This window comes from Elephas maximus, chromosome 18 (genome assembly GCF_024166365.1).
Source record: "Elephas maximus indicus isolate mEleMax1 chromosome 18, mEleMax1 primary haplotype, whole genome shotgun sequence".
In the NCBI taxonomy this organism is placed as follows: domain Eukaryota; kingdom Metazoa; phylum Chordata; class Mammalia; order Proboscidea; family Elephantidae; genus Elephas; species Elephas maximus.
Window position 1 is genome coordinate 17,628,035 of NC_064836.1, and position 23,291 is coordinate 17,651,325.

A 23,291-nucleotide genomic window follows, 5' to 3' on the forward strand; every position below is an offset into this window, starting at 1 on the left:
TGGCTTGATTATTTTCACCTTTGGAGCTCTGGTGTCCTGTCCCCAGCAGGCTAGAGCTGTTATCAGGTATTTCAGTCTAGGAGTCCATTCAGTTTTCTTGTATGAATTCATCTCAGGTTTCCAGGTAGCCGATATCAAGTGTGTGGTACAGGCTCTGTCCTACAGTCTTAGAGGGGCAGGGATGATTGGCATATATACCAGTATCTGATTGCAGCAGGGGGTCACGCTCTGAACAAGCAGGGAGCTGAGAACAGACCCCGAGTGTCTCTGAGGAAAACGAGTCCCTGTTCCCTAGAGCAAGCTGGTGGGTGGGTTCTGCAGACAAACCATGGGCACCCAAAGTTTTTGGTTGTAAAGACTGGGAGGTACCAGTCATCTTTGGACCCCTGTCGTGGGTGGCTGGGTGACCTGAGTGCAGCTACCAGTCCTTAGGTCCCTGTTGTGGGTAGGTGAGGACCTTGTTTAATAGGCAAAGCAATGTCAAACGTCAAACACCCACCTCTCCGCCACACAGCTGAAATGGTTGGAGTTTGCCAACAAGGGCCTATTCTCCCAACATAGGCCCACACAGGTCCATGCAGAAGGGAAAGGTGTTCAAGGTCCACGGACGGTTTATGCCTGGACAGGAGCCACTTCTGTCCTGAGCTCCCACTGTTAATGGAGCTAGCAAATTATCTTTTCCCTGCAGTTGCAAATTTTTTCCTTCCCCAAGGCCAGAAGGATGGCTCTAGGTGCTCACCAGGGTCTATCTCAGTCCCAGGGACTCAGCCGCTGAAGCCAGCTTGGGCGGGGGGGGGGGGACACAGTAAAATATATGCAAGTACTTAGCTTTTGCCAGGAGTGCCATTCTTCTCAGGTTCCAGAGGTGTGAGTGGGCTGTGTGGCTGGCTGCTTCTCTCTGAGGAACTGTAGCCGAATGCTAGTGCCAGCCTGCCACCGCAGCCACCGCTCAGGGAATGGTGCCTGAGGGCTCCCCGCGATTCAGGTCAGGTAACTCCTCTCACTTCTGAACGGCCTCTTCCTCCCCCTGCCCCTCAGTTCATTGTCTAAGCTTGCTTTTGATGCTCAGGGCTCCCAGCTTGTCACAAATATACTCGTTTCACTTGTTTTTTCGGGTCTTTGTTGTAAAGAGGGCTCGACGGAAGCATCTATCTATTCCGCCATCTTGGCTCTGCCTCCAATAAAAAAGTTTTTATGTGAACAATAAGAAGTAAGAATATGATGATATCCTGATTTATGTTGAAAGTACCAGTATAAATTGGCAAAAGCCCTTATGAAAAACAAGTATTCAATATGTGTAGAGAATAATACAAATGTTCATGCCCATTAGCCCTTGTAGGAATCTGAACGAATTAATGTAAAATATTAATTTTTATAGTTAAAGGAAAAAACTTAAAATTAATGCAAAATTTTTTTTTTGTATTTTTATCAAGGGTTTCATAATAAAAGTAGAAATGACTTAAGCATAGAAAATGCTAAATAAACTATAATACATCCACTAGAACTGATTATATTGGTTTGTCCCTATGTAATTTGCATTTCTATGTATCATAAAAAAAAAAAAAAACTATGTAAAAACTTAGATGCATGGAAAAACATACCATGAGAGAATGTACCAGAATGCTCAGGGTATTACCATTATGGGTAATATCTTTCATTTTTTCCGTCATGCAAATTTCTACTTCGATTATGTTACTTTTATGATAAAAATATTAATTTAAGAAGAGAAACAGTAAAGATATTTCAGAGCATACAAAAGGATGGAATACTCCCAAACTCATTGTATGAAGCCAGCATAACCCTGATACCAAAACTATACACACAAAAAAGAAAATTACAGACCAATGTCCCTCATGAACATAGATACAAAAATCCTCAACAAAATTCTAGCCAATAGAATTCAACAATATCAAAAAAATAATTCACTGTGACCAAGTGGGATTCATATTAGGTATGCAGGAATGGTTCAACATTAGAAAAACAATCAATGTAATCTACCACATAAATAAAAGACAAGAACCACATGATCCTATCAATTGAGGCAGAAAAGGCATTTGACAAAGTCCAACACATATTCATGATTAAAAACTCTCAGCAAAATAGGAATAGAAGGAAAATTCCTCAACATAATAAAGAGCATTTATACAAAGCCAACAGCCAACATCATCCTAAATGGAGAGGAGCTGAAAGCATTCTGCTTGAGAACAGACAAGGATGCCCTTTTTCACCATTCTTATTCAACATTATGCTGGAGGTCCTAGCCAGGGTAGTTAGGCTACAAAAAGAAATAAAGGGCATCCAAAGCGGTAAGGAAGACGTATCCCTATTTGCAGATAATATGATCTTATACACAGAAAACCCACATGGAGCAAGAAAACCACTGGAACTAATAGAAGGTTTCAGCAAAGAATCAAGATACAAGATAAACATACAAAAATCAGTTGGATTCCTCTACACCAATGAAGAGAACATCAAAGAAATCATCAAATCAATACCACTTACAATAGCCCCCAAGAAGATAAAATACTTAGGAATAAATTTAACCAGAGACATAAAAGACCTCTACAAAGAAAACTACAAGACACTACTGCAAGAAACCAAAAGGGACCTATGTAAGTGGAAAAACATACCTTGCTCATGGATAGGAAGACTCAACATTGTGAAAATGTCTATTCTACCTAAGGCAATCTACAGATCCAATGCAATCTTGATCCAAATTCCAATGGCATTTTTTAATGAGATGGAGAAATAAATCACCAGCTTCATTTGGAAAGGGAAGAGGCCCCAGATAAGTAAAGCATACTGAAAAAGAAGAACAAAGTGGGAGGCCTCACACTACCTCATTTTAGAACTTATGATACCACCACAGTAGTCAAAACAGCCTGTTACTGGTACAACAACAGATACATAGACCAATGGAACTGAATTGAGAATCCAGACATAAATCCATCCATATATGAGCAGCTGATATTTGACAAAGGTCCAGAGTCAGTTAAATGGGGAAAAGACAGTCTCTTTAACAAATGGTGCTGGCCTAACTTTATATCCATGTGCAAAAAAAATGGAACAAGAACCATACCTCACGCCATGCACAAAAACTAACTCAAAATGGATCAAAGACCTAAATATAAACTCTAAAACAATAAAGATCATGCAAGAAGAAACAGGGACAATGCTAGGAGCCCTAATACATGGCATAAACAGTATACAAAACATTACTAAGAACGCTGAAGAAAAACTAGATAATTGGGAGCTCTTAAAAATCAAACACGCTATTCCAAAGACTTCACCAGAAGAGTAAAAAGACAACCTACAGACTGGGAAAAAAATTTTGCCTATGACAAAGCCTATCAGTGTCTAATCTCTAAAATCTACAAGATACTGTAAAACCTCAACAACAAAAAGACAAATAATCCAATTAAAAATGGGCAAAGGATATGAACAGTCACTTCACCAAAGAAGACATTCAGGCGGCTAACAGATACATGAGTAAATGCTCATAATCGTTAGCCATTAGAGAAATGCAAATCAAAACTACAATGAGATACCATTTCACACTAACAGGGCTGGCATTAATCCAAAAAACACAAAATAATAAATGTTGGAGAGGTTGTGGAGAGACCGGAACACTTATACACTGATGGTGGGAATGTAAAATGGTACAACCACTTTGGAAATTGCTTTGGCACTTTCTTAGGAAGCTATAAATAGAACTACCATATGATCCAGCGATCCCACTCCTTGAAATATACCCTAGAGAAATGAAAGCCTTCATACAAATAGATATACGCACACTCATGTTCATTGCAGCACTGTTTACAATAGCAAAAGGATGGAAACAACCAAGGTGCCCATCAACGGATGAATGGATAAACAAATTATGGTATATTCACACACTGGAATACAGCATAGCGATAGAGAACAATGATGAATCCGTGAAATATAACATGGAGGAATCTGGAAGGCATTATGTTGAGTGAAATCAATCAGTTGCAAAAGGACAAATAGGGTATGAGATCACTATTACAAGACCTCAAGAAAAGTTTTAAACACAGAAGAAAACATTCCTTGGTAGTTACGAGGGTGGGGAGGGAAAAAAGGAGAGGGGAATTCACTAATTAGATAGACAAGAATTATTTTAGGTAAAGGGAAGGACCATACACAATACAGGGGAAGTCAGCACAGCTGGACTAACCCAAAAGCTAAGAAGTTTCCTGAATACAACCAAACACTTTGAGGGACAGAGTAGCAGGGGCGGGGCTCTGGGGACCATGGTTTTAGGGACATCTAGGCCAATTTTTTTTTTCTTTAGGCCAATTTGCATAACAAAGTGTATTAAGAAAATGTTCTGCATCCCACTTTGATGAGTGGCATCTGGGGTCTTAAAAGCTAGCAAGCGGCCATTTAAGATGCATCAAACTTATCTCAACCCACATGGAGCAAAGGAGAATGAAGAACACCAAAGGCGCAAGGAAAATATCAGCCCAAGAGAAAGAAAGGGCCACATAAACCAGACAGTCCATCAGCCTGAGACAGGAAGAACTAGATGGTGCCCAGTTTCTACCAATGACTTTCCTGACAGGGAACACAACAGAGAATCCCTGATGGAGCAGGAGAAAAGTGGGATGCAGACCTCAAATTCTTGTAAAAAGGCCAGACTTAATGGTCTGACTGAGAGTGGAGGGACCCCTGGACTCTCTGTTATTCCAAAACTAAAACCATTCTCAAAGTCAACTCTTCAGACAAAGATTAGACTGACCTACAAGACATAAAATGATACAGGTGAGGGGTGTGCTTCTAGCTCAAGTAGACACATGAGACTATGTGGGCAGCTCCTGTCTGGAGGCAAGATGAGAAGACAAAGGGGAACAAGAGCTGGTTGAATGGACACAAGAAATACAGAGTGGAGAAAAGGAGCGTGCTGTCACATTGTAGGGAGAGCAACCAGAGTCACATAACAATATATGTATTAAGTTTTTGTATGAGAAACTGACTTGAATTGTAAACTTTCCCTTAAAGCACAATAAAAAACAAAAATCACTTATCAAAAAAAAGAAAAAACAAGTTTGACTAATCGCACAAGATAAAATGAGATTGCTTACGTGAAACCAATGGCATTTTATATTTGAATAAAAAAAAAAAAAAGACTGCTGGAAAAACACTCTATAACTGAGAGATCCTGTTTTACCATGTTGTGCACCAGACTAATGTTTTGTGGCTTTTGTCTTCCTTTTAGGCACACGTGATGTTCTCGTAGTTGGTAAGTTTTATTAAGGGCTGGCTGAGGAACTCTAGTATCTTCTAACAGTAAGTATTTACTTATAATAAATAAAATGTAAAAGAATAGATTGAAATATCTTTTTTTTTTTTTTAATTTTTATTAAGCTTCAAGTGAACATTTACCATTCCAATCAGTCTGTCACATGTAGGTTTACATACATCTTACTCCCTTCTCCCACTTGCTCTCCCCCTATTGAGTCAGCCCTTACAGTCTCTCGTTTCGTGCCAATTTTACCATCTTCCCTCTCTCTCTATCTTCCCATCCCCCCTCCAGTCAAGAGTTGCCAACACACTCTCCCGTGTCCACCTGATTTAATTAGCTCACTCTTCATCAGTATCTCTCTCCCCCCCACTGACCAGTCCTTTTCATGCCTGATGATTTGTCTTCGGGGATGGTTCCTGTCCTGTGCCATCAGAAGTTCTGGGGAGCATTATCTCTGGGATTCCTCTAGTCGCAATCATACCATTAGGTGTGGTCTTTTAATGAGAATTTGGGGTCTGCATCCCATTGGTCTCCTGCTCCCTCAGGAGTTGTCTGTTGTGTTCCCTGACAGGGCAAACATCGATTGTGGCCGGGCACCAACTAGTTCTTCTGGTCTCAGGATAATGTAGGTCTCTGGTTCAAGTGGCCCTTTCTGTCTCTTGGGTTCTTAGTTGTCGTGTGACCTTGGTGTTCTTCCTTTGCCTTTGCTCCCGGTGGGTTGAGACCAATTAATGTATTTTAGATGGCTGCTTGTTGGCATTTAGGACCCCAGGTGCCACAATTCAAAGTGGGATGCAGAGTGTTTTCATAATAGAATTGTTTTGCCCATTGACTTAGAAGTCCCCTCAAACCAAGTTCCCCAGACCCCAGCCCCTGCTTCGCTGACCTTTGAAGCTTTCATTTTATCTCGGAAACCTCTTTACTTTTAATCCAGTCCAATTAGGCTGACCTTCCTTGTTTTGAGTGTTGTCTTTCCCTTCACCCAAAGCAGTTCCCATCTACAGATTGATCAATAAAAAGCCCTCTCCCTCCCTCCCTACCTCCCTCCCCCCTTTTTAACCACAAAAGTATGTGTTCTTTTCCGTTTTTTCTATTTCTCAAGATCTTATAATAGTGGTCTTATACAATATTTGTCCTTTTGCAACTGACTCATTTCGCTCAGCATAATGCCTTCCAGATTCCTCCATGTTATGAAATGTTTCAGAGATTCGTCACTGTTCTTTATCGATGCGTAGTATTCCATTGTGTGAATGAATATACCACAATTTATTTACCCATTCGTCCGTTGATGGACATCTTGGTTGCTTCCAGCTTTTTGCTATTGTAAACAGAGCTGCAATAAACATGGGTGTGCATATATCTGTTTGTGTGAAGGGTCTTGTATCTTTAGGGTATATTCCGAGGAGTGGGATTTCTGGGTTGTATGGTAGTTCTATTTCTAACTGTTTAAGATAACGCCAAATGGATTTCCAAAGTGGTTGTACCATTTTACAATCCCACCAGCAGTGTATGAGAGTTCCAGTCTCTCCGCAGCCTCTCCAACATTTATTATTTTGTGTTTTTTGAATTAATGCCAGTCTAGTTGGTGTCAGATGGAATCTCATCGTAGTTTTAATTTGCATTTCTCTAATGGCCAATGATCGAGAGCATTTTCTCATGTATCTGTTGGCTGCCTGAATATCTTCCTTAGTGAAATGTGTGTTCATATCCTTTGCCCACTTCTTGATTGGGTTGTTTGTCTTTTTGTGGTTGAGTTTTGACAGAGTCATGTAGATTTTAGAGATCAGGCGCTGGTCTGAGATGTCATAGCTGAATATTCTTTCCCAGTCTGTAGGTGGTCTTTTTACTCTTTTGGTGAAGTCTTTAGATGAGCATAGGTGTTTGATTTTTAGGAGCTCCCAGTTATCTGGTTTCTCTTCATCATTTTTGGTAATGTTTTGTATTCTGTTTATGCCCTGTATTAGGGCTCCTAGGGTAGATCCTATTTTTTCTTCCATGATTTTTATCGTTTTAGTCTTTATGTTTAGGTCTTTGATCCACTTGGAGTTAGTTTTTGTGCATGGTGTGAGGTATGGGTCCTGTTTCATTCTTTTGCAAATGGATATCCAGGTATGCCAGCACCATTTGTTAAAAAGACTATTATTTCCCCAATTGACTGACACTGGTCCTTTGTCAAATATCAGCTGCTCATAAACGGATGGATTTATATCTGGATTCTCAATTCTGTTCCATTGGTCTATGTGCCTGTTGTTGTACCAGTACCAGGCTGTTTTGACTACTGTAGCTATATTATAGGTTCTGAAATCAGGTAGGGTGAGGCCTCCCACTTTCTTCTTCTTTTTCAGTAATGTTTTGCTTATCCGGGGGTTCTTTCCTTTCCATATGAAATTAGTGATTTGTTTCTCTATTCCCTTAAAGTATGACATTGGTATTTGGATTGGAAGTGCGTTGTATGTATAAATGGCTTTTGGTAGAATAGACATTTTTACTATGTTAAGTCTTCCTATCCATGAGCAGGGTATGTTTTTCCATTTAAGTGTGTCCTTTTGAATTTCTTGTAGCAGAGTTTTATAGTTTTCTTTGTATAGGTCTTTTACATCCTTGGTAAGATTTATTCCTAAGTATTTTATCTTCTTGGGGGCTACTGTGAATGGTATTGATTTGGTTATTTCCTCTTCGGTGTTCTTTTTGTTGATGTAGAGGAATCCAAGTGATTTTTGTATGTTTATTTTATATCCTGAGACTCTTCCAAACTCTTCTATTAGTTTCAGTAGTTTTCTGGAGGATTTCTTAGGGTTTTCCATGTATACGATCATGTCATCTGCAAATAGTGATAGCTTTACTTCCTCCTTACCAATCTGGATACCCTTTATTTCTTTGTCTAGCCTAATTGCTCTGGCTAGGACTTCAAGTACGATGTTGAATAAGAGCGGTGATAAAGGGCATCCTTGTCTGGTTCCCGTTCTCAAGGGAAATGCTTTCAGGTTCTCTCCATTTAGAGTGATATTGGCCGTTGGCTTTGCATATATGCCCTTTATTATGTTGAGGAATTTTCCTTTAATTCCTATTTTGGTTAGAGTTTTTATCATAAATGGGTGTTGAACTTTGTCAAATGCCTTTTCTGCATCTATTGGTAAGATCATGTGGTTTTTATCTTTTGTTTTATTTATGTGATGGATTACATTAATGGTTTTTCTGATATTAAACCAGCCTTGCATACCTGGTATAAATCCCACTTGATCAGGGTGTATTATTTTTTTGATGTGTTGTTGGATTCTATTGGCTAGAATTTTGTTAAGGATTTTTGCATCTATGTTCATGAGGGATATAGGTCTAAAATTTTCTTTTTTTGTAATGTCTTTACCTGGTTTTGGTATCAGGGAGATGGTAGCTTCATAGAATGAGTTGGGTAGTATTCCGTCTTTTTCTATACTTTGAAATACCTTCAATAGTAATGGTGTTAAGTCTTCTCTGAAGGTTTGGTAGAACTCTGCAGTGAAGCCATCTGGGCCAGGACTTTTTTTTGTTGGGAGTTTTTTGATTACCGTTTCAATCTCTTTTTTTGTTATGGGTCTATTTAGTTGTTCTACTTCTGAATGTGTTAGTTTAGGTAAGTCGTATTGTTCCAAGAATACATCCATTTCGTCTAGGTTTTCAAATTCGTTAGAGTACAATTTTATGTAGTAATCTGATATGATTCTTTTGATTTCATTTGGTTCTGTTGTGATGTGGTCCTTCTCGTTTCTTATTCGGGTTATTAGTTTCCTTTCCTGTTTTTCTTTAGTCAGTCTAGCCAATGGTTTATCAATTTTGTTAATTTTTTCAAAGAACCAGCTTTTGGCTTTGTTAATTCTTTCAATTGTTTTTCTGTTCTCTAATTCATTTAGTTCAGCTCTAATTTTTATTATTTGTTTTCTTCGGGTGCCTGATGGATTCTTTTGTTGCTCACTTTCTATTTGTTCAAGTTGTAGGGACAGTTCTCTGATTTTGGCTCTTTCTTCTTTTTGTATGTGTGCATTTATCGATATAAATTGGCCTCTGAGCACTGCTTTTGCTGTGTCCCAGAGGTTTTGATAGGAAGTATTTTCATTCTCGTTGCTTTCTAAGAATTTCCTTATTCCCTCCTTGATGTCTTCTATAACCCAGTCTTTTTTCAGGAGGGTATTGTTCATTTTCCAAGTATTTGATTTCTTTTCCCTAGTTTTTCTGTTATTGATTTCTAGCTTCATTGCCTTGTGGTCTGAGAAGATGCTTTGTAATATTTCGATGTTTTGGATTCTGGAAAGATTTGTTTTATGCCCTAATATGTGGTCTATTCTAGAGAATGTTCCATGTGCGCTAGAAAAAAAAGTATACTTTGCAGCAGTTGGGTGGAGAGTTCTGTATAAGTCAATGAGGTCAAGTTGGTTGATTGTTGTAAGTAGGTCTTCCGTGTCTCTATTGAGCTTCTTACTGGATGTCCTGTCCTTCTCCGAAAGTGGTGTGTTGAAGTCTCCTACTATATATGTGGAGGTGTCTATCTCACTTTTCAATTCTGTTAAAATTTGATTTATGTATCTTGCAGCCCTGTCATTAGGTGCATAAATATTTAATATGGTTATGTCTTCCTGATCAATTGTCCCTTTTATCATTATATAGTGTCCTTCTTTATCCTTTGTGGCGGATTTAAGTCTAAAGTCTATTTTGTCAGAAATTAATATTGCTACTCCTCTTCTTTTTTGCTTATTGTTTGCTTGATATATTTTTTTCCATCCTTTGAGTTTTAGTTTGTTTGTGTCTCTAAGTCTAAGGTGTGTCTCTTGTAGGCAGCATATAGATGGATCGTGTTTTTTTATCCAGTCTGTGACTCTCTGTCTCTTTATTGGTGCATTTAGTCCATTTACATTCAGCGTAATTATAGATAAGTAAGTTTTTAGTGCTGTCATTCTGATGCCTTTTCATGTGTGTTGTTGGCCATTTCATTTTTCCACATGCTTTTTTGTGCTGAGACGTTTTTCTTAGTAGCTTGTGAGATCCTCATTTTCATAATGTTTAACTTTGTGTTTATTGAGTCGTTACGTTTTCCTTGGCTTTTTTCTTGAGTTATGGAATTGATATTCCTTTTTGTGGTTACCTTTTTATTTACCCCTATTTTTCTAAGTAAAAACCTAACTTGTATCCTTCTATTTCGCCTTGTATCACTCTCCATCTGGCAGTTCAATGCCTCCTGTATTTAGTCCCTCTTTTTGATTATTTTGATCATTTATCTATTGATTTCCATGATTTCCTGTTGTGTGTATTATTTTGTTTATTTATTTATTTTTTAGAATTAGTCTTAATTTGTTTGTTTTTGTGCTTTCCCTGTTTGAGTTGCGTTGATATCAGGACGTTCTGTTTTGTGACCTTGTATTGTGCTGGTACCTGATATTATTGGTCATCCGGCCAAACAATCTCCTTTAGCATTTCTTGCAGTCTTGGTTTAGTTTTTGCAAATTCTCTAAACTTGTGTTTATCTGTAAATATCTTAATTTCTCCTTCATATTTCAGAGAGAGTTTTGCTGGATATATGATCCTTGGTTGGCAGTTTTTCTCGTTCAGTGCTCTGTATATGTCGTCCCATTCCCTTCTTGCCTGCATGGTTTCTGCTGAGTAGTCTGAACTTATTCTTATTGATTCTCCCTTGAAGGAAACCTTTCTTTTCTCCCTGGCTGCTTTTAAAATTTTCTGTTTGTCTTTGGTTTTGGCAAGTTTGATGATGATATGTCTTGGTGTTTTTCTTTTTGGATCAATCTTAAATGGGGTTCGATGAGCATCTTGGATAGATATCCTTTCGTCTTTCATGATGTCAGGGAAGTTTTGTGTCAGGAGTTCTTCAACTATTTTCTCTGTGTTTTCTGTCCCCCCTCCCTGTTCTGGGACTCCAATCACTCGCAAGTTATCCTTCTTGATAGAGTCCCACATGATTCTTAGGGTTTCTTCATTTTTTTTAATTCTTTTATCTGATTTTTTTTCAGCTATGTTGGTGTTGTTTCCCTGGTCCTCCAGAAGTCCCAGTCTACATTCTAATTGCTCGAGTCTGCTCGTCTGACTTTCTATTGCGTTGTCAAATTCTGTAATTTTATTGTTAATCTTTTGGATTTCTACATGCTGTCTCTCTATGGATTCTTGCAACTTGTTAATTTTTCCACTATGTTCTTGAATAATCTTTTTGAGTTCTTCAACAGTTTTATCAGTGTGTTCCTTGGCTTTTTCTGCATTTATCCTAATTTCATTTGTGATATCTTTAAGCATTCTGTAAATTAGTTTTTTATATTCTGTATCTGATAATTCCAGGATTGTATCTTCATTTGGGAAAGATTTTGATTCTTTTGTTTGGGGGGTTGGAGAAGCTGTCATGGTCTGTTTCTTTATGTGGTTTGATATGGACTGCTGTCTCCGAGCCATCACTGGGAAACTAGATTTTCCAAGTAGTCAGCTAAAAAAAAATGCAGTCAGATCCCTATCTGAATTCTCTCTCTGGCTCCGGGTATTCGGATGTTAATGGGGTCGCCTGAGGAGGGTGTGGGAGGGATCTGAGAGCTAGGAGTGTAGCACCACAGAATATAGAGCTGAACACCACGTTCACGCTCCGCCCCCGTTTGCCAAAATCTGGGCTGGACGGGTCCCTGGCTAGGACACTGCTTTCCTTGCTCGGAAACCAGTCACTTCCTCCTGGGGACTTCCTCTGGTGCGCGGCACCGCTCGTGGGCACTGGGTGGGCGTTTCCCGCACGAACGGGTGGGCCCGCCCCCAGGGTCTATTCAGGCGATTATAATTGGGTCCCGCGCTCACGCCCCGCCCGTGCGTGCGCCCAAATCCCAGCGGGATGACTTCCGGGTTGAGACGCTGCTTTCCCCGTTCCGGAACCAGTCACTTCCTCCTGGGGACTTCTACTTCCGGAGCGCCACACCTCTCGCGCGAACTGGGTTGGCGTCACCTGCACGGCCAGGTGGGCCCGCCCCCTGGTCAATTCAGGGCAATAAAAATGGACTCCGCGCTCACGCCCCGCTCGTGCGCGTGCCCAAGTCCTGGCAGGACGTCACCCCGTCTGGGACACTACTTTCTGCGCTTCGGGACCAATCACTTCCTCCCGGGGACTTCTCCTTCCGGTGTGCCACACCTCTCGCGCAAACTGGGAGGGCGTGACTCGCACGACCAGGTGGTCCCGCCCCCTGGGTCAATTCAGGGTAATAAAAATGGACCCCGCGCTCATGCCCCGCCCACGCGCGCACGCGCACCCAGATCCCAGCGGAATGGCTCCCCGTCTGTGATGCTGCTTTCCCTGCTTTGAGACCAGACACTTCCGGGGATTTCTCCCTCTGGTGTGCCGCGCCGCACGTGCGGACTGGGTGTGCGTCTTCCCGCATGAACGTGTGGGCCCCGCCCTGGGGTCACTTTAGGGAAATATAGTTGACCCCCCCCCGCTCGCGCCCCGTCGGCTTCTCGCCTAACTCCCGGCGGGACGGCACCCCAGCTGGGACGCTGTTCTCCCCCCTCCCAGATCAGTCACTGCCTCCCGGGTGCTTCTCCCTCTGGCTGGGCCCCTACGCCGCCCACACCAACCTGCTAGACTTCCTCCCGGGATGGGTTCTGGGGGGAAGGGGTGGGCCCCCTTTCTGTGCCGTCTGCCCCCCTGGGCTCTGCCCCAGATCGAGCTCCGAAGGTCACCTGCCTGGTGAGCTGGCTCCTAGTTCTGAAAACAGTCGCTGTCTGCCCGTATTTGTTCGTTTTCCGTCTCTAAGTCTGTGCTTGTTGTTCAGAGTTCGTAGATTGTTATGTATGTGATCGATTCCCTTGTTTTTCCGAGTCTTTGTTGCAAGAGGGATCCATGGTAGCGTCCACCTAGTCCGCCATCTTGGCCCCGGATCTCTGAAATATCTTTTATTGCAAATTCAATTACAAAGAAAATAGCCAAAATACCTTAAGTATATCCCACCTGAATTTAGAGACCATCTCAAGAATAGATTTGATGCATTGAACACTAAGGACTGAAGACCACATGAGTTGTGGAATGACATCAAGGACATACATGAAAAAGAGCAAAAAGTCATTTAAAAAAGAGGAAAGAGAGAAGATCAAAATGGATGTCAGAAGAGACTCTGAAACTTGCTCTTGAACGTAGAGCAGCTAAAACGAATGGAAGAAATGATGAAGTAAAAGAGCTAAGCAGATTTCAAAGGGCAGCTCGAGAAGACAAAGTGAAGTATTACAATGACATGTGCGAAGACGTGGAGATAGAAAACTAAAAGGGAAGAACACACTAAGCATTTCTCAAGCTGAAAGAATTGAAGAATAAATTGCAACATTGAAGTTGCAATATTGAAGAATTATATGGGCAAAATATTGAACAACGGACGATACAGGAAGCATCAAAAGAGATGGAAGGAATGCAGAGTCACTGTACCGAAAAGAATTGGCTGACATTCAACCATTTCAGGAGGTAGCCTATGATCAAGGACCAATGGTAGTGAAGGAAAAAAGTCCAAGCTGAAGGCATTGGTGAAAAACAAGACTTCAGGAATTGACAGAATATCAGTTGAGATGTTTCAACAGGTGCAGTATTGGAGGTGCTCACTTGTCTATGCCAAGAAATTTGGAAGACAGCTACCTGGCCAACCAACTGGAAGAGATCCATATTTGTGCCCATTCCAAAGAAAGGTGATCCAACAGAATGCGGAAATTATCCAACAATATCATTAATATCACCCACAAGTAAAATTTGGTTGAAGATAATTCAAAAACAATTGCAGCAGTACATTGACAGGGAAGTGCCAGAAATTCAAGCTGGGTTCCGAAGAGGACGGGATATCGTTGCTGATGTCACATGGATCTTGACTGAAAGCAGAGAGTACCAGAAAGATGTTTACTTGTGTTTTGTTGACTATGTAAAGGCATTTGACTGTGTGGATCATAACAAATTATGGATAACATTGGCAAGAATGGGAATTCCAGAACACTCAATTGTGCTCATGAGGAGCCTGTACATAGATGGAGAGGCAGTTGTTCAAACAGACTAAGAGGATATCGCATGGTTTAAAATCAGGAAAGGTGTGTGACAGAGTTGTATCCTTTCACCATACTTATTCAATCTATATGCTGAGCAAATAATCTGAGAAGCTGGACCATATGAAGAAAGAACTCAGCATGAGGATTGGAGGCAGACTCATTAACAACCTGAGATGTGCGGATGATATAACATTGCTTGCTGAAAGTGAAGAGGACTTAAGTACTTACTGATAAACATCAAAGACTACAGCCTTCAGTATGGATTACACCTCAACACAAAGAAGATAAAAATCCTCACAAGTGGACCAATAAGCCACATCATGACAAACAGAGAAAAGATTGAAGTTGTCAAGGGTTTCATTTTACTTGGATCTGCAATCAACGTCCACGGAAGCAGCAGTCAGGAAATCAAATGACATATTGCATTGGTCAAATCTACGGCAAAAGACCTCCTTAAAGTGGACACAGGAAACCTGGGGTGGAGAGGGGGAATGTGTTGTCACATTGCAGGGATTGCAACTAGTGTCACATGACAACATGTGTATAAAATTTTGTATAAGAGATTTAACTTGAGCTGTAAACTTTCACCCTAAAGCACAATTTAAAAAAAAAAAAAGTTCAAAAGTAAAGATGTCGCTTTAAGGACTGAGGTGCACCTGACCTAAGCCATGCTGTTTTCAGTCGCCTTGTATGTAAGTGACAGCTAGACAATGATTAAGGAAAACCTTTGAATTTTGGTGTTGGCAAAGAATATTGAATATACCATGGACTGCCAGAAGAACAAACAAATCTGTCTTGGAAGAAGTACAACCAGAATGCTCTTTAGAAACAAGCATGGCTAAACTTCATCTACTTACTTTGGGCATGTTATCAGGAAGGATCAGTCCCTGGAAAAAGACATCAAGCTTGGGAAAGCAGAGGGTCAGCGAAAGAGAGGAAGACCCTCAACGAGATGATTGACACAGTAGCTGCAATGATGGGCTCGAACATAGCAACAATTGTAAGGATGGCGCAGGACTGGTCAGTGTTTCGTTCTGTTGTACTTATGGTTGCTATGGTCAGAACCGACTCAACGACAGCATGGTGTTATGAAACAGGTATCCTCATATGCATGTAGAGTAAGGACCCTTCATCGTAGGTTCTTTACTTTTGTTGCAACATCATAAATGAATAATCATTCTTCGGTATCAAAAATTCTTTATTTAAATGTGACTAGAGAACAGAACTTCCTATTTGGCTTATAACCTGGGAACATGATTCTGGATGGTAGTCATGACCACTTACACAAATTGAAAGGCACAAAGACTGGTTTTCCAAGCCTATTTCTGTGATCTGCCTATATCATAGAAATAGTTTTGTGATAAGTTTTCTTCAAAGAGAATTAGTAGGCTCTCTTGTGTAGGATGGTCTGTGCCTTACGCCTTGTGCAAGAGGCATGTACAGGATGAGTAGAGCTGGAGCCCAGGAGCCCCAGTGCTGGTTCTTACCACCCACGTATTGAAAGGCTGCTGTTGGACTAAAGGTTACAAAACTGTTCTGCTCACCCCTTAACAATAGCCTTATGGGAGTAAGACTGGTACTCTACATTAAATCTGGAGTAGGGGAGACATCTGAAAGATAAACCTGTGTGGGGGAGTGTTTAAAAAATAATTTATAGTACAGGAAAAAAAAAATCACGGCACCTCTAATGAGATTAGATATTAAGACAGAGTTTAAAACTTAGGGGTTATATTTTCCATGCATTCATTACTTTGTTTTACTGCCTAGGTATTTTCTTTGGTACGTTCTTCTTTGTTTTATCCATGGTTGTTCCCTGCTGGATATTTCTCATGCGCAAAAAATGGTAAGTTCAGCCAGCTCTCCTAGAAAATGTTCATAACTGTAACTGCCACTTCTTTGAAACTAAAGGGAAGGAAAAAAAAAAAAAAAAAAAACCCTGAAAAAAAAGCCCCAAACCAAAAACCCATTGCCATCAAGTCGATTCCAACCCATAGTGACCCTACAGGATAGAGTAGAACTGCCCCATAGGGTTTCCAAGGAGCGGCCTAATGGATTCCAACTACTAATCTTTTGGTTAGCAGCCTGAGCTCTTAACCACTGCGCCAGAGTAAGTTCAGCTGCTTCTCCCAGAAAATATTCAAAACTGTAACTGCCACTTCTTAAAAGCCAAAGGAAAAGAAAAGAAAACCTAAAAAAAAAAAAAAAGCCCTTTGCTATATAAATAAAAAATAGATGTGGAAATTTTTGTAAAAAGGACCCTTGACATACACTGTGAATAGAGGAGTGTTCAGAATAAGGGAGATAAACATGGTATTAAGAACACTTTTTAAAAAAGCTTAGAATTTTAAGGAATAGGTTTTACACTAAGAGAAAAAAAAGCAGAGAGAATTTTAAAAAGGTATTGATGAAGAAGCTGAGATCCTAGTTTTGCTGAGATAGTCCAGGCACTGGCCTCAAAACACAGAACTTATCATGGCACTGGAGTTAGAGTGTATGTCCTGCTGACACACATATCACAAGCTGCCAGCATGGAAGAACTGAGACACTGCATTGCATATTAAAAAGTAAATCTTTTATAAATGCCACTTTTTAAACTTTCAAATACCTTTCAAGGATTAAATTTTTAAACAAATAACTAAAGATTTTAGAGCGAGAAGAGAATATACGCAGCTTTTGTGCTGGCTGGTTTAATTATAACAAAATTAGTGACATCAGAGTCCTTGAGATAAATGTTATAGGCTGATGAGCAAATTCTGTTCTTACGAGAAATAGAATTTGTAATTTTACGTGAACAGTTTCTATAGCAAGCATTCTAAACAAATACATTTCCTACAACGAGCTTTACAGTAATTAAAATTTTGATATGTCACAGGAGATGACAGTAAAGTTTTTTAAAGTAGAAAATCACAGCTGAACTTGCAAACAACCTAGTCAGGAGCTCAATTGCACAATAAAGAATTAGTAGAAATTTAAATTTAAGTTAAATCTTTATCCTTTTGTGGCTTGACATGTAAATAATCTCTGTCCTTCTTCATCACAAGACAATGTAAGTAGCCTGATGCTTTAGACTAGCAAAGTACTGTGTAATAAATAACTTTTTTCCCTTAAAGTTTCTCATCAAGTAGTTCCTTAATTTGTTAAGGAGACCTGGTGGCACAGTGATTAAAGTGATCAACTGCTAACCAGAAGGTTGGCAGTTTGAAACCAGCAGTGGCTCTGCTGGAGGAAGATGTGGCAGCCTGCTTCCGTAGAGATTTACAGCCTTGGAAACCCTATGGGGTTGGTATGAGTTGGAATCGACTCAATAGCAGTGGGTTTGGTTTGGGTTTGGGTAATTTGTTGGTTAATTTTTTTTTCTTTTAACTAAGGTTGAATTAGAGTGGTTGAAGCTACTGATTTTCTAATTAGGTACTAGTCTTTGGTTAAAACCATCAAGGGCAAATGATTATTTCTTCCTGTTGGAGATATTCAAGATGATCTCCCATCTCCTTTCCAATGACTTCATTCCTCATCTCCTATGCCCCATTCCTTGTTCATAAACTGGAGGATTGAATTCCATCTAACTATTGACTTGTTTTAACCACATATTTAAGCTCATTTCCTCATATTAGTAATCCTCAGACATAAACAACACTTGATAACCATTCCATAATTTCCATAGAAATTATTGGTTTGGCTGTTACCTCTCTAAATAGCCTCCAGTCATACACCATTTCTTCATGAAGTACTTTCCATCTCTTAAAAGACACCTCTTTTTTTCACATTCTCTAAAAGTATAATGTCCATGGCACAATCGTTCTTTCTCTGATCAGTGACATTCAGGTATATGCTGTGAAAGAAGACCGTGGTCCTCTTTAGCCTCAAAGGTTACAGAGATAAACTTCCCAAATACCCAAGTAAACCAATTCTTGGGATTTATTTTCATCTTGGAAATAATGCCTAACTAAAATGGGGATGGATATTAAGTAATCAGGGTGCAGAAGTCCCTTTTCTTGGAAGTTACTGGGCTGATTAATCATGCTGTCATACTCTGATGAGTGGGTAAAGCTGATAAACTAAGCAGGTATGGCTATGTAGACAGGCTCAAATATTCCCTATCAGGAGCTCAGGCTTTCCTCATAGGAAGAGGAATACATAAACGTCCTCATGGTTAAGAAGGTGTCATGTGAGAGATGCCGAATACAAGAGTGAAGACCTTCCTGGGGTCACGTAACCGGAAGAGCGGTCCATCGCAGAGCCAAAAACAGCTTCAAGAGTAGCCCCAGATGGCATGCTCCGTGTGAGGCCCACGATCCAACCAGGTCTGGAAGGATGTGAGCTGACGTCTCCTTTGATACAGTACATAATCCAGGAGCCCATCAATTTTTCCTTTTGTGGTAACTCTCTGAAGCAGTGTTTAGTACACTGATTCATTAAGCAAATATTTATTGACCACTTCGTCGTGCCAGGGGCTTGTTATCCATCCACAGGTGAAGGTAATTGACAAAAATCCCTGTTTTCAGGGAGCTTACATTATTCTCTTTAGTGGAGAGAGAGAGACAATAAATTAATCAGCAAAGGAAGATAAAGGCTATAAAAAAATAGAGCAACATGAGGAAGGATCAGGAATGTGGAGGGACAGATCTTTAATAGGACAGTTAAGGTGGTGACATCATTTCTGTGTGTATGTGTGTGTATTTTTATTTTTGTCTCATGTTGGTTTCTTAGTAAACCTTCAGACTGCTTGTGCTTTTTGAAAAAAAGGATTTTTTTTTTTTTAAATGTCCTGTTTAGAGAGTTAGAGAGGGCAAGGAAGTGTGGCCATAAATGAGGTGGCAGGGGCATACCCAGCAGTAGCAGGGGCATAAAATAGCAGTCACAAATGACACTCAATGGGCTGAGGCAGGAAATGCAGGGAAATCTAAGATTCATTTTATCTTTGGTCTGTGCTGTCTGTGGTGCCGTGTTGGGAGGATGCCAAGGCTAAATCCAGCAAGCACCCGTGGTGTTCTGCCTGGAGACTGAAGGATGTTGATAGGTATATCTGCCATGCTTCTTCTTGCTCTGGGAATTCTGGTGCAACTCCTTACCAAGTTAAATATTGCCATAAAGTTACCCCAAATTTCAAGGATGCTCACTGTTTTACTGCTCACCAACACTGAACTTGGTGAGCCAATCCGTTTCAGGCTTATGTCAAATTATTAATGATTCCCTACACCTTCTTAGTCATCAGCTTTGCAGATTCAGGACGTCTGACTACTCTGTGGCCTTCCGCTCAGCAGCCTTGCCTACGCTCTGCTAGCATCATCTCTTGTCTTCTTATCTCCACCATCCTCCTCACCATGCCCCTTCCTAGACTAGGTGCTCTTTGTCAGCAGGGACCACCTTTAAACCCCCAAAACCCATTGCTATCAAGTCAATTCTGACTCATAGAGATCTAGACACTCAAAATCATTTTTATTTAATGGTTTTGATCTATACTTAACAGCAGTCAAGATTAATAGTAAGAATAGCAACAGTTAACACCTAGACAGCAATTTGTTAAATAAATGCTCTCCATTTACTCTCTTCTTTGGTCCTCAAAGCAGCTCTGTGAGGTAGGTACACCCAATAATATTGTTACCCCAAAGCAGAGAAGATCCCAAGATGCACAGAAATTCAGTGACTTGCTTAAAATCACACCAGTACAAAGTTGTTAGGAGTTATGGCTTTAAAAAGATCATCTGATTCAAAACCCTGAACCCGTTATACCCGTGCATTTGGAAATTTTAGCTGCCCACTTCTGAAACCAATTCTCTGTCACTGGAATTCAGTGTCCAGAATTGCATGTAGTGCAGAGTTACAATAATATTTCCTGCTTTTTTCTTAAAATATTCTTTTTGATTTCCATGTTTTATTGGGTTTGTTTTAACATCTCGAGTATATTGAGCCACTATCTCTCTAGAAACAATATACAATCTCTTCTTTTTGACTCTCCTCTGAGCTGGTAGTTTATAAGAAAATTAAAACAGTTTTGTAGAGGCATCTGTCCATAGAGAGTTTAGTGAAAGCTTTTCTGTCCACTCACAGACTTGCAAGTTCTTCCTGTGATTTACCTCATGGGCTCAACATTTCACTAGTGAAAAAAAATGCTGCTATCTGCACGTTTTGATATTTCACTGTGAATGTACTATGTAAATAATTTGAGAAAAATGTGAAGCAAGATGAATCATGCATCGACCGTACACAGAAGAAACACTGTTTGGCCGTCTCCATACACAGCACATTTTTACTTGCCTCTTTTATCTGGCTCTAACCGGTTCCCATTTCTATCAAAAACAGGCTTCCTGTCTATAGTCAAATAAAATGTTTAAGCTTTCAATGGTGTGCTTGGAGTGATAAAACTATTAGAACCACCCTCTGTAAAGACTCCCTGCATTTTCCTATGTTCACGTTAACTGCTGTTAACCAACAGAAATTCCATTCATCTAACATCACTCACTGAGGTCCTATGCTCTCACACCCCACCCACCCCCAGGCTGGGAAAAAAAAAAAATTTATCACCTAAGACTACTTCCAGGACACTACTCCTTTAACACTTAATCACCACTCCTTTGATGCTCACCCTACCTGGCTGTACAACCCTCTACTCTTCCTGTCGGGGGATCTCAAATTTGCCCTTCCTCATCCTGTGAATACTTGGGCCTCTAACTCACAGTCTTGTTTGTCTCAAATGCTGCCGTCATTCTAATTGCCCTGAAAGAGTAACTGAGTGATATGGAAGCAGTGGTAAGTGGTGAAAGGAGTCAACTCTTGTGCTTTCCTTCTTAAATTCCTAATGTAGTGAAACTGGTGAGACCTGAACTCGACAGGACTGCCTTGTTTTTCTGGGTCTTGCAAGTTTTCTGCCTTTAACAGGGAGCCGTCTTAGCACTTTTCTATTGCTTGTTTTAGTGGAACATATTTTAGTTTTCCTTCTCTGACAGGTTTCCACCTTACAAAGGTTTCGGCTTTTGCAGGTTTTACTGTACCAATGTATACTTAAAGTCTAGAAGCAGTGTTATTGTATTACCATTTTATTTATGTAAAAAGCAGTACTTATTAAATGACCTCCAAAGAAGCAGTGTAGAATGAATAGAAGTTAAAAGCATGGGCTGTGTTCACAGTCCCTTATTAGGTGTTGGACCTGAGTAAGAGATTATCCTCTCTAAGCTTCATTTTCCTTGCCTGTAAACTACTGATAATAATAGCTACTACCTCACTTCACACAATGCCTCACTTATGGTAAGTGCCCGAAAACGTTACTATTGTTATTTATACATGATTGCTCTTACTAAAATTAAGATGTGATTCAGTGCTTCCTTTTGCTGTCAGTTCTCCTGCCCTCATGAGAGCTACCGCTGCTCTCCTAGCTGTGCGTTGCTTGTACAGAAAACAGAGCATGTATTGTCAGTTCTAGGGAAAAAGAGGTCTTGTGTAAGTCAGCAGTGCAGCCTGAGTGTCACGATCCTGTGGCTGGCAGTATTTACTAACCAAAATTATTTTGGAAATAACGAAGTGTGTTGTTTTAATGCATGGATGCTTATCCATAAACAACTTAGAGTCTTTTGACAAATTACATAGGAAAATTTTAGTACTGCTTCCTAACCTAAGCTTTTACTTAGCACTGAAAGATAGGGTTTTGGTATGCCTTTCCTTTTATAGATCTTGTAGTGGTTTTAGGAACTTGAGGCAAATTGTACCCTAAATTTCAAAATGAAAGCTATTGACTAATTTCTTTCAAAACTGAAACTTATGTGATGAAGATATTTTCCTATTTTTCTCCTCTGCCAATTAGCAATAATACAAAGGAAAAGTCTAAAGAAGCGATTTTCCAGTTAAGTCCTCACGAAGGCAGCCATGTTCATCCTCAACCTCTGCAACCAAATCAGGAAAATAGCAGGTACCTAATTTATTATATTAATGTTTAGTACACATATTGAATTCAAAGTTTTTTCAATAACTCAAATATAAAAAATGGATTTGAGTATGATTTGCAGTAGATGCCCTGAGTCACTGATACCAAAGAATTAAAAAAATAATATTCAGGAGCCAGAACCCACTTCTTGTTTCTTTCTTTTCTTGGATGATTATTTGCCGGGGTTTGAGGGTGATGACTCCATCAGTGCTGTGCACAAACCAGAAAAAAAAAAAAGCCCAGTGCCGTCGAGTCGATCCGACTCATAGCAACCCTATCTATGTATCTGCATACTAATACTGTCAACCTTTGAGAAGTCGCAAGTTTTTCCTTTTCTTGGGGAACCCCAGCATTTGCCGCCTGGCATGGCTCTATATCCTTCAGCTTCCCTCAAATGTGCAAATGGACAACAATTGTCCCTGAGGGTCTCTGAAGGATCCTGTGGATACTGCGGCTTTACCCTTCCCCTGGTTTCAAACCTTCACTGAGCTCTCTACCTCTGCACTTCACCTGGCCTCTTACGCGGCTCTCTGCTTTCTGTCCTCCTCTGCTTGTGCTGATCCTATCTATCCCTTCATTCAACTTACCCAAAGGAGCCTCACCACAGGTGGTTACAGAATTGTTTGCTAAAGGTTTGGGGTGAAAAGGGAGATTATACCACAACCCAAAGCAGCACACAACATAGAACTGAATATCAGATATCACTGAACTAAAAAATAACCAGCTATACCAGAGGTCCGCAAACCATGACCTGTGGGGCAAATCCAGTGGGCCACCTGTTTTTGTAAATAAAGTTTCACTGGAACACAGTCACACCCATTCTTTATTTAAGTGTCTATGGCTGCTTCTACACTATAACGGCAGAATTGAGGAGTTGCAACAGAGACCCATAAGACCCACAAACCCGAAAATATTTGCTACCTGACCCTTTACCAGAAGAATGGCAATGCCTGAATTGTATCAGGTTGCTGTTGTGTGCTGTGGAATCTATTCTGGCCTACCATGAAGACTTTCTCACTGGCTAAGAAAGAAAACTTTCACTGGCTAGGTCCCCTTTAAGCCTTGGCTTACCACCCTTCCCCAGGGCTC

General features: G+C 40.3%; 1 protein-coding gene across 5 annotated transcripts in view; it reads left to right on the forward strand.

The window, feature by feature from the left end:
• LOC126061336 (complement receptor type 1-like) overlaps positions 1 to 23,291 on the forward strand; it is a 130,689-nt gene that overhangs the window by 105,761 nt on the left and 1,637 nt on the right. For 3 of the 5 annotated variants that reach the window (XM_049857835.1, XM_049857837.1, XM_049857836.1), the window contains 3 exons: positions 5,237 to 5,260; positions 16,055 to 16,130; positions 22,083 to 22,187. In XM_049857835.1, coding sequence (XP_049713792.1) covers positions 5,237 to 5,260; positions 16,055 to 16,130; positions 22,083 to 22,187 — 205 coding nt within the window. The remainder of the gene's footprint in view (positions 1 to 5,236; positions 5,261 to 16,054; positions 16,131 to 22,082; positions 22,188 to 23,291) is intronic. The other 2 variants (XR_007513767.1, XR_007513768.1) reach the window with 1 other exon arrangement.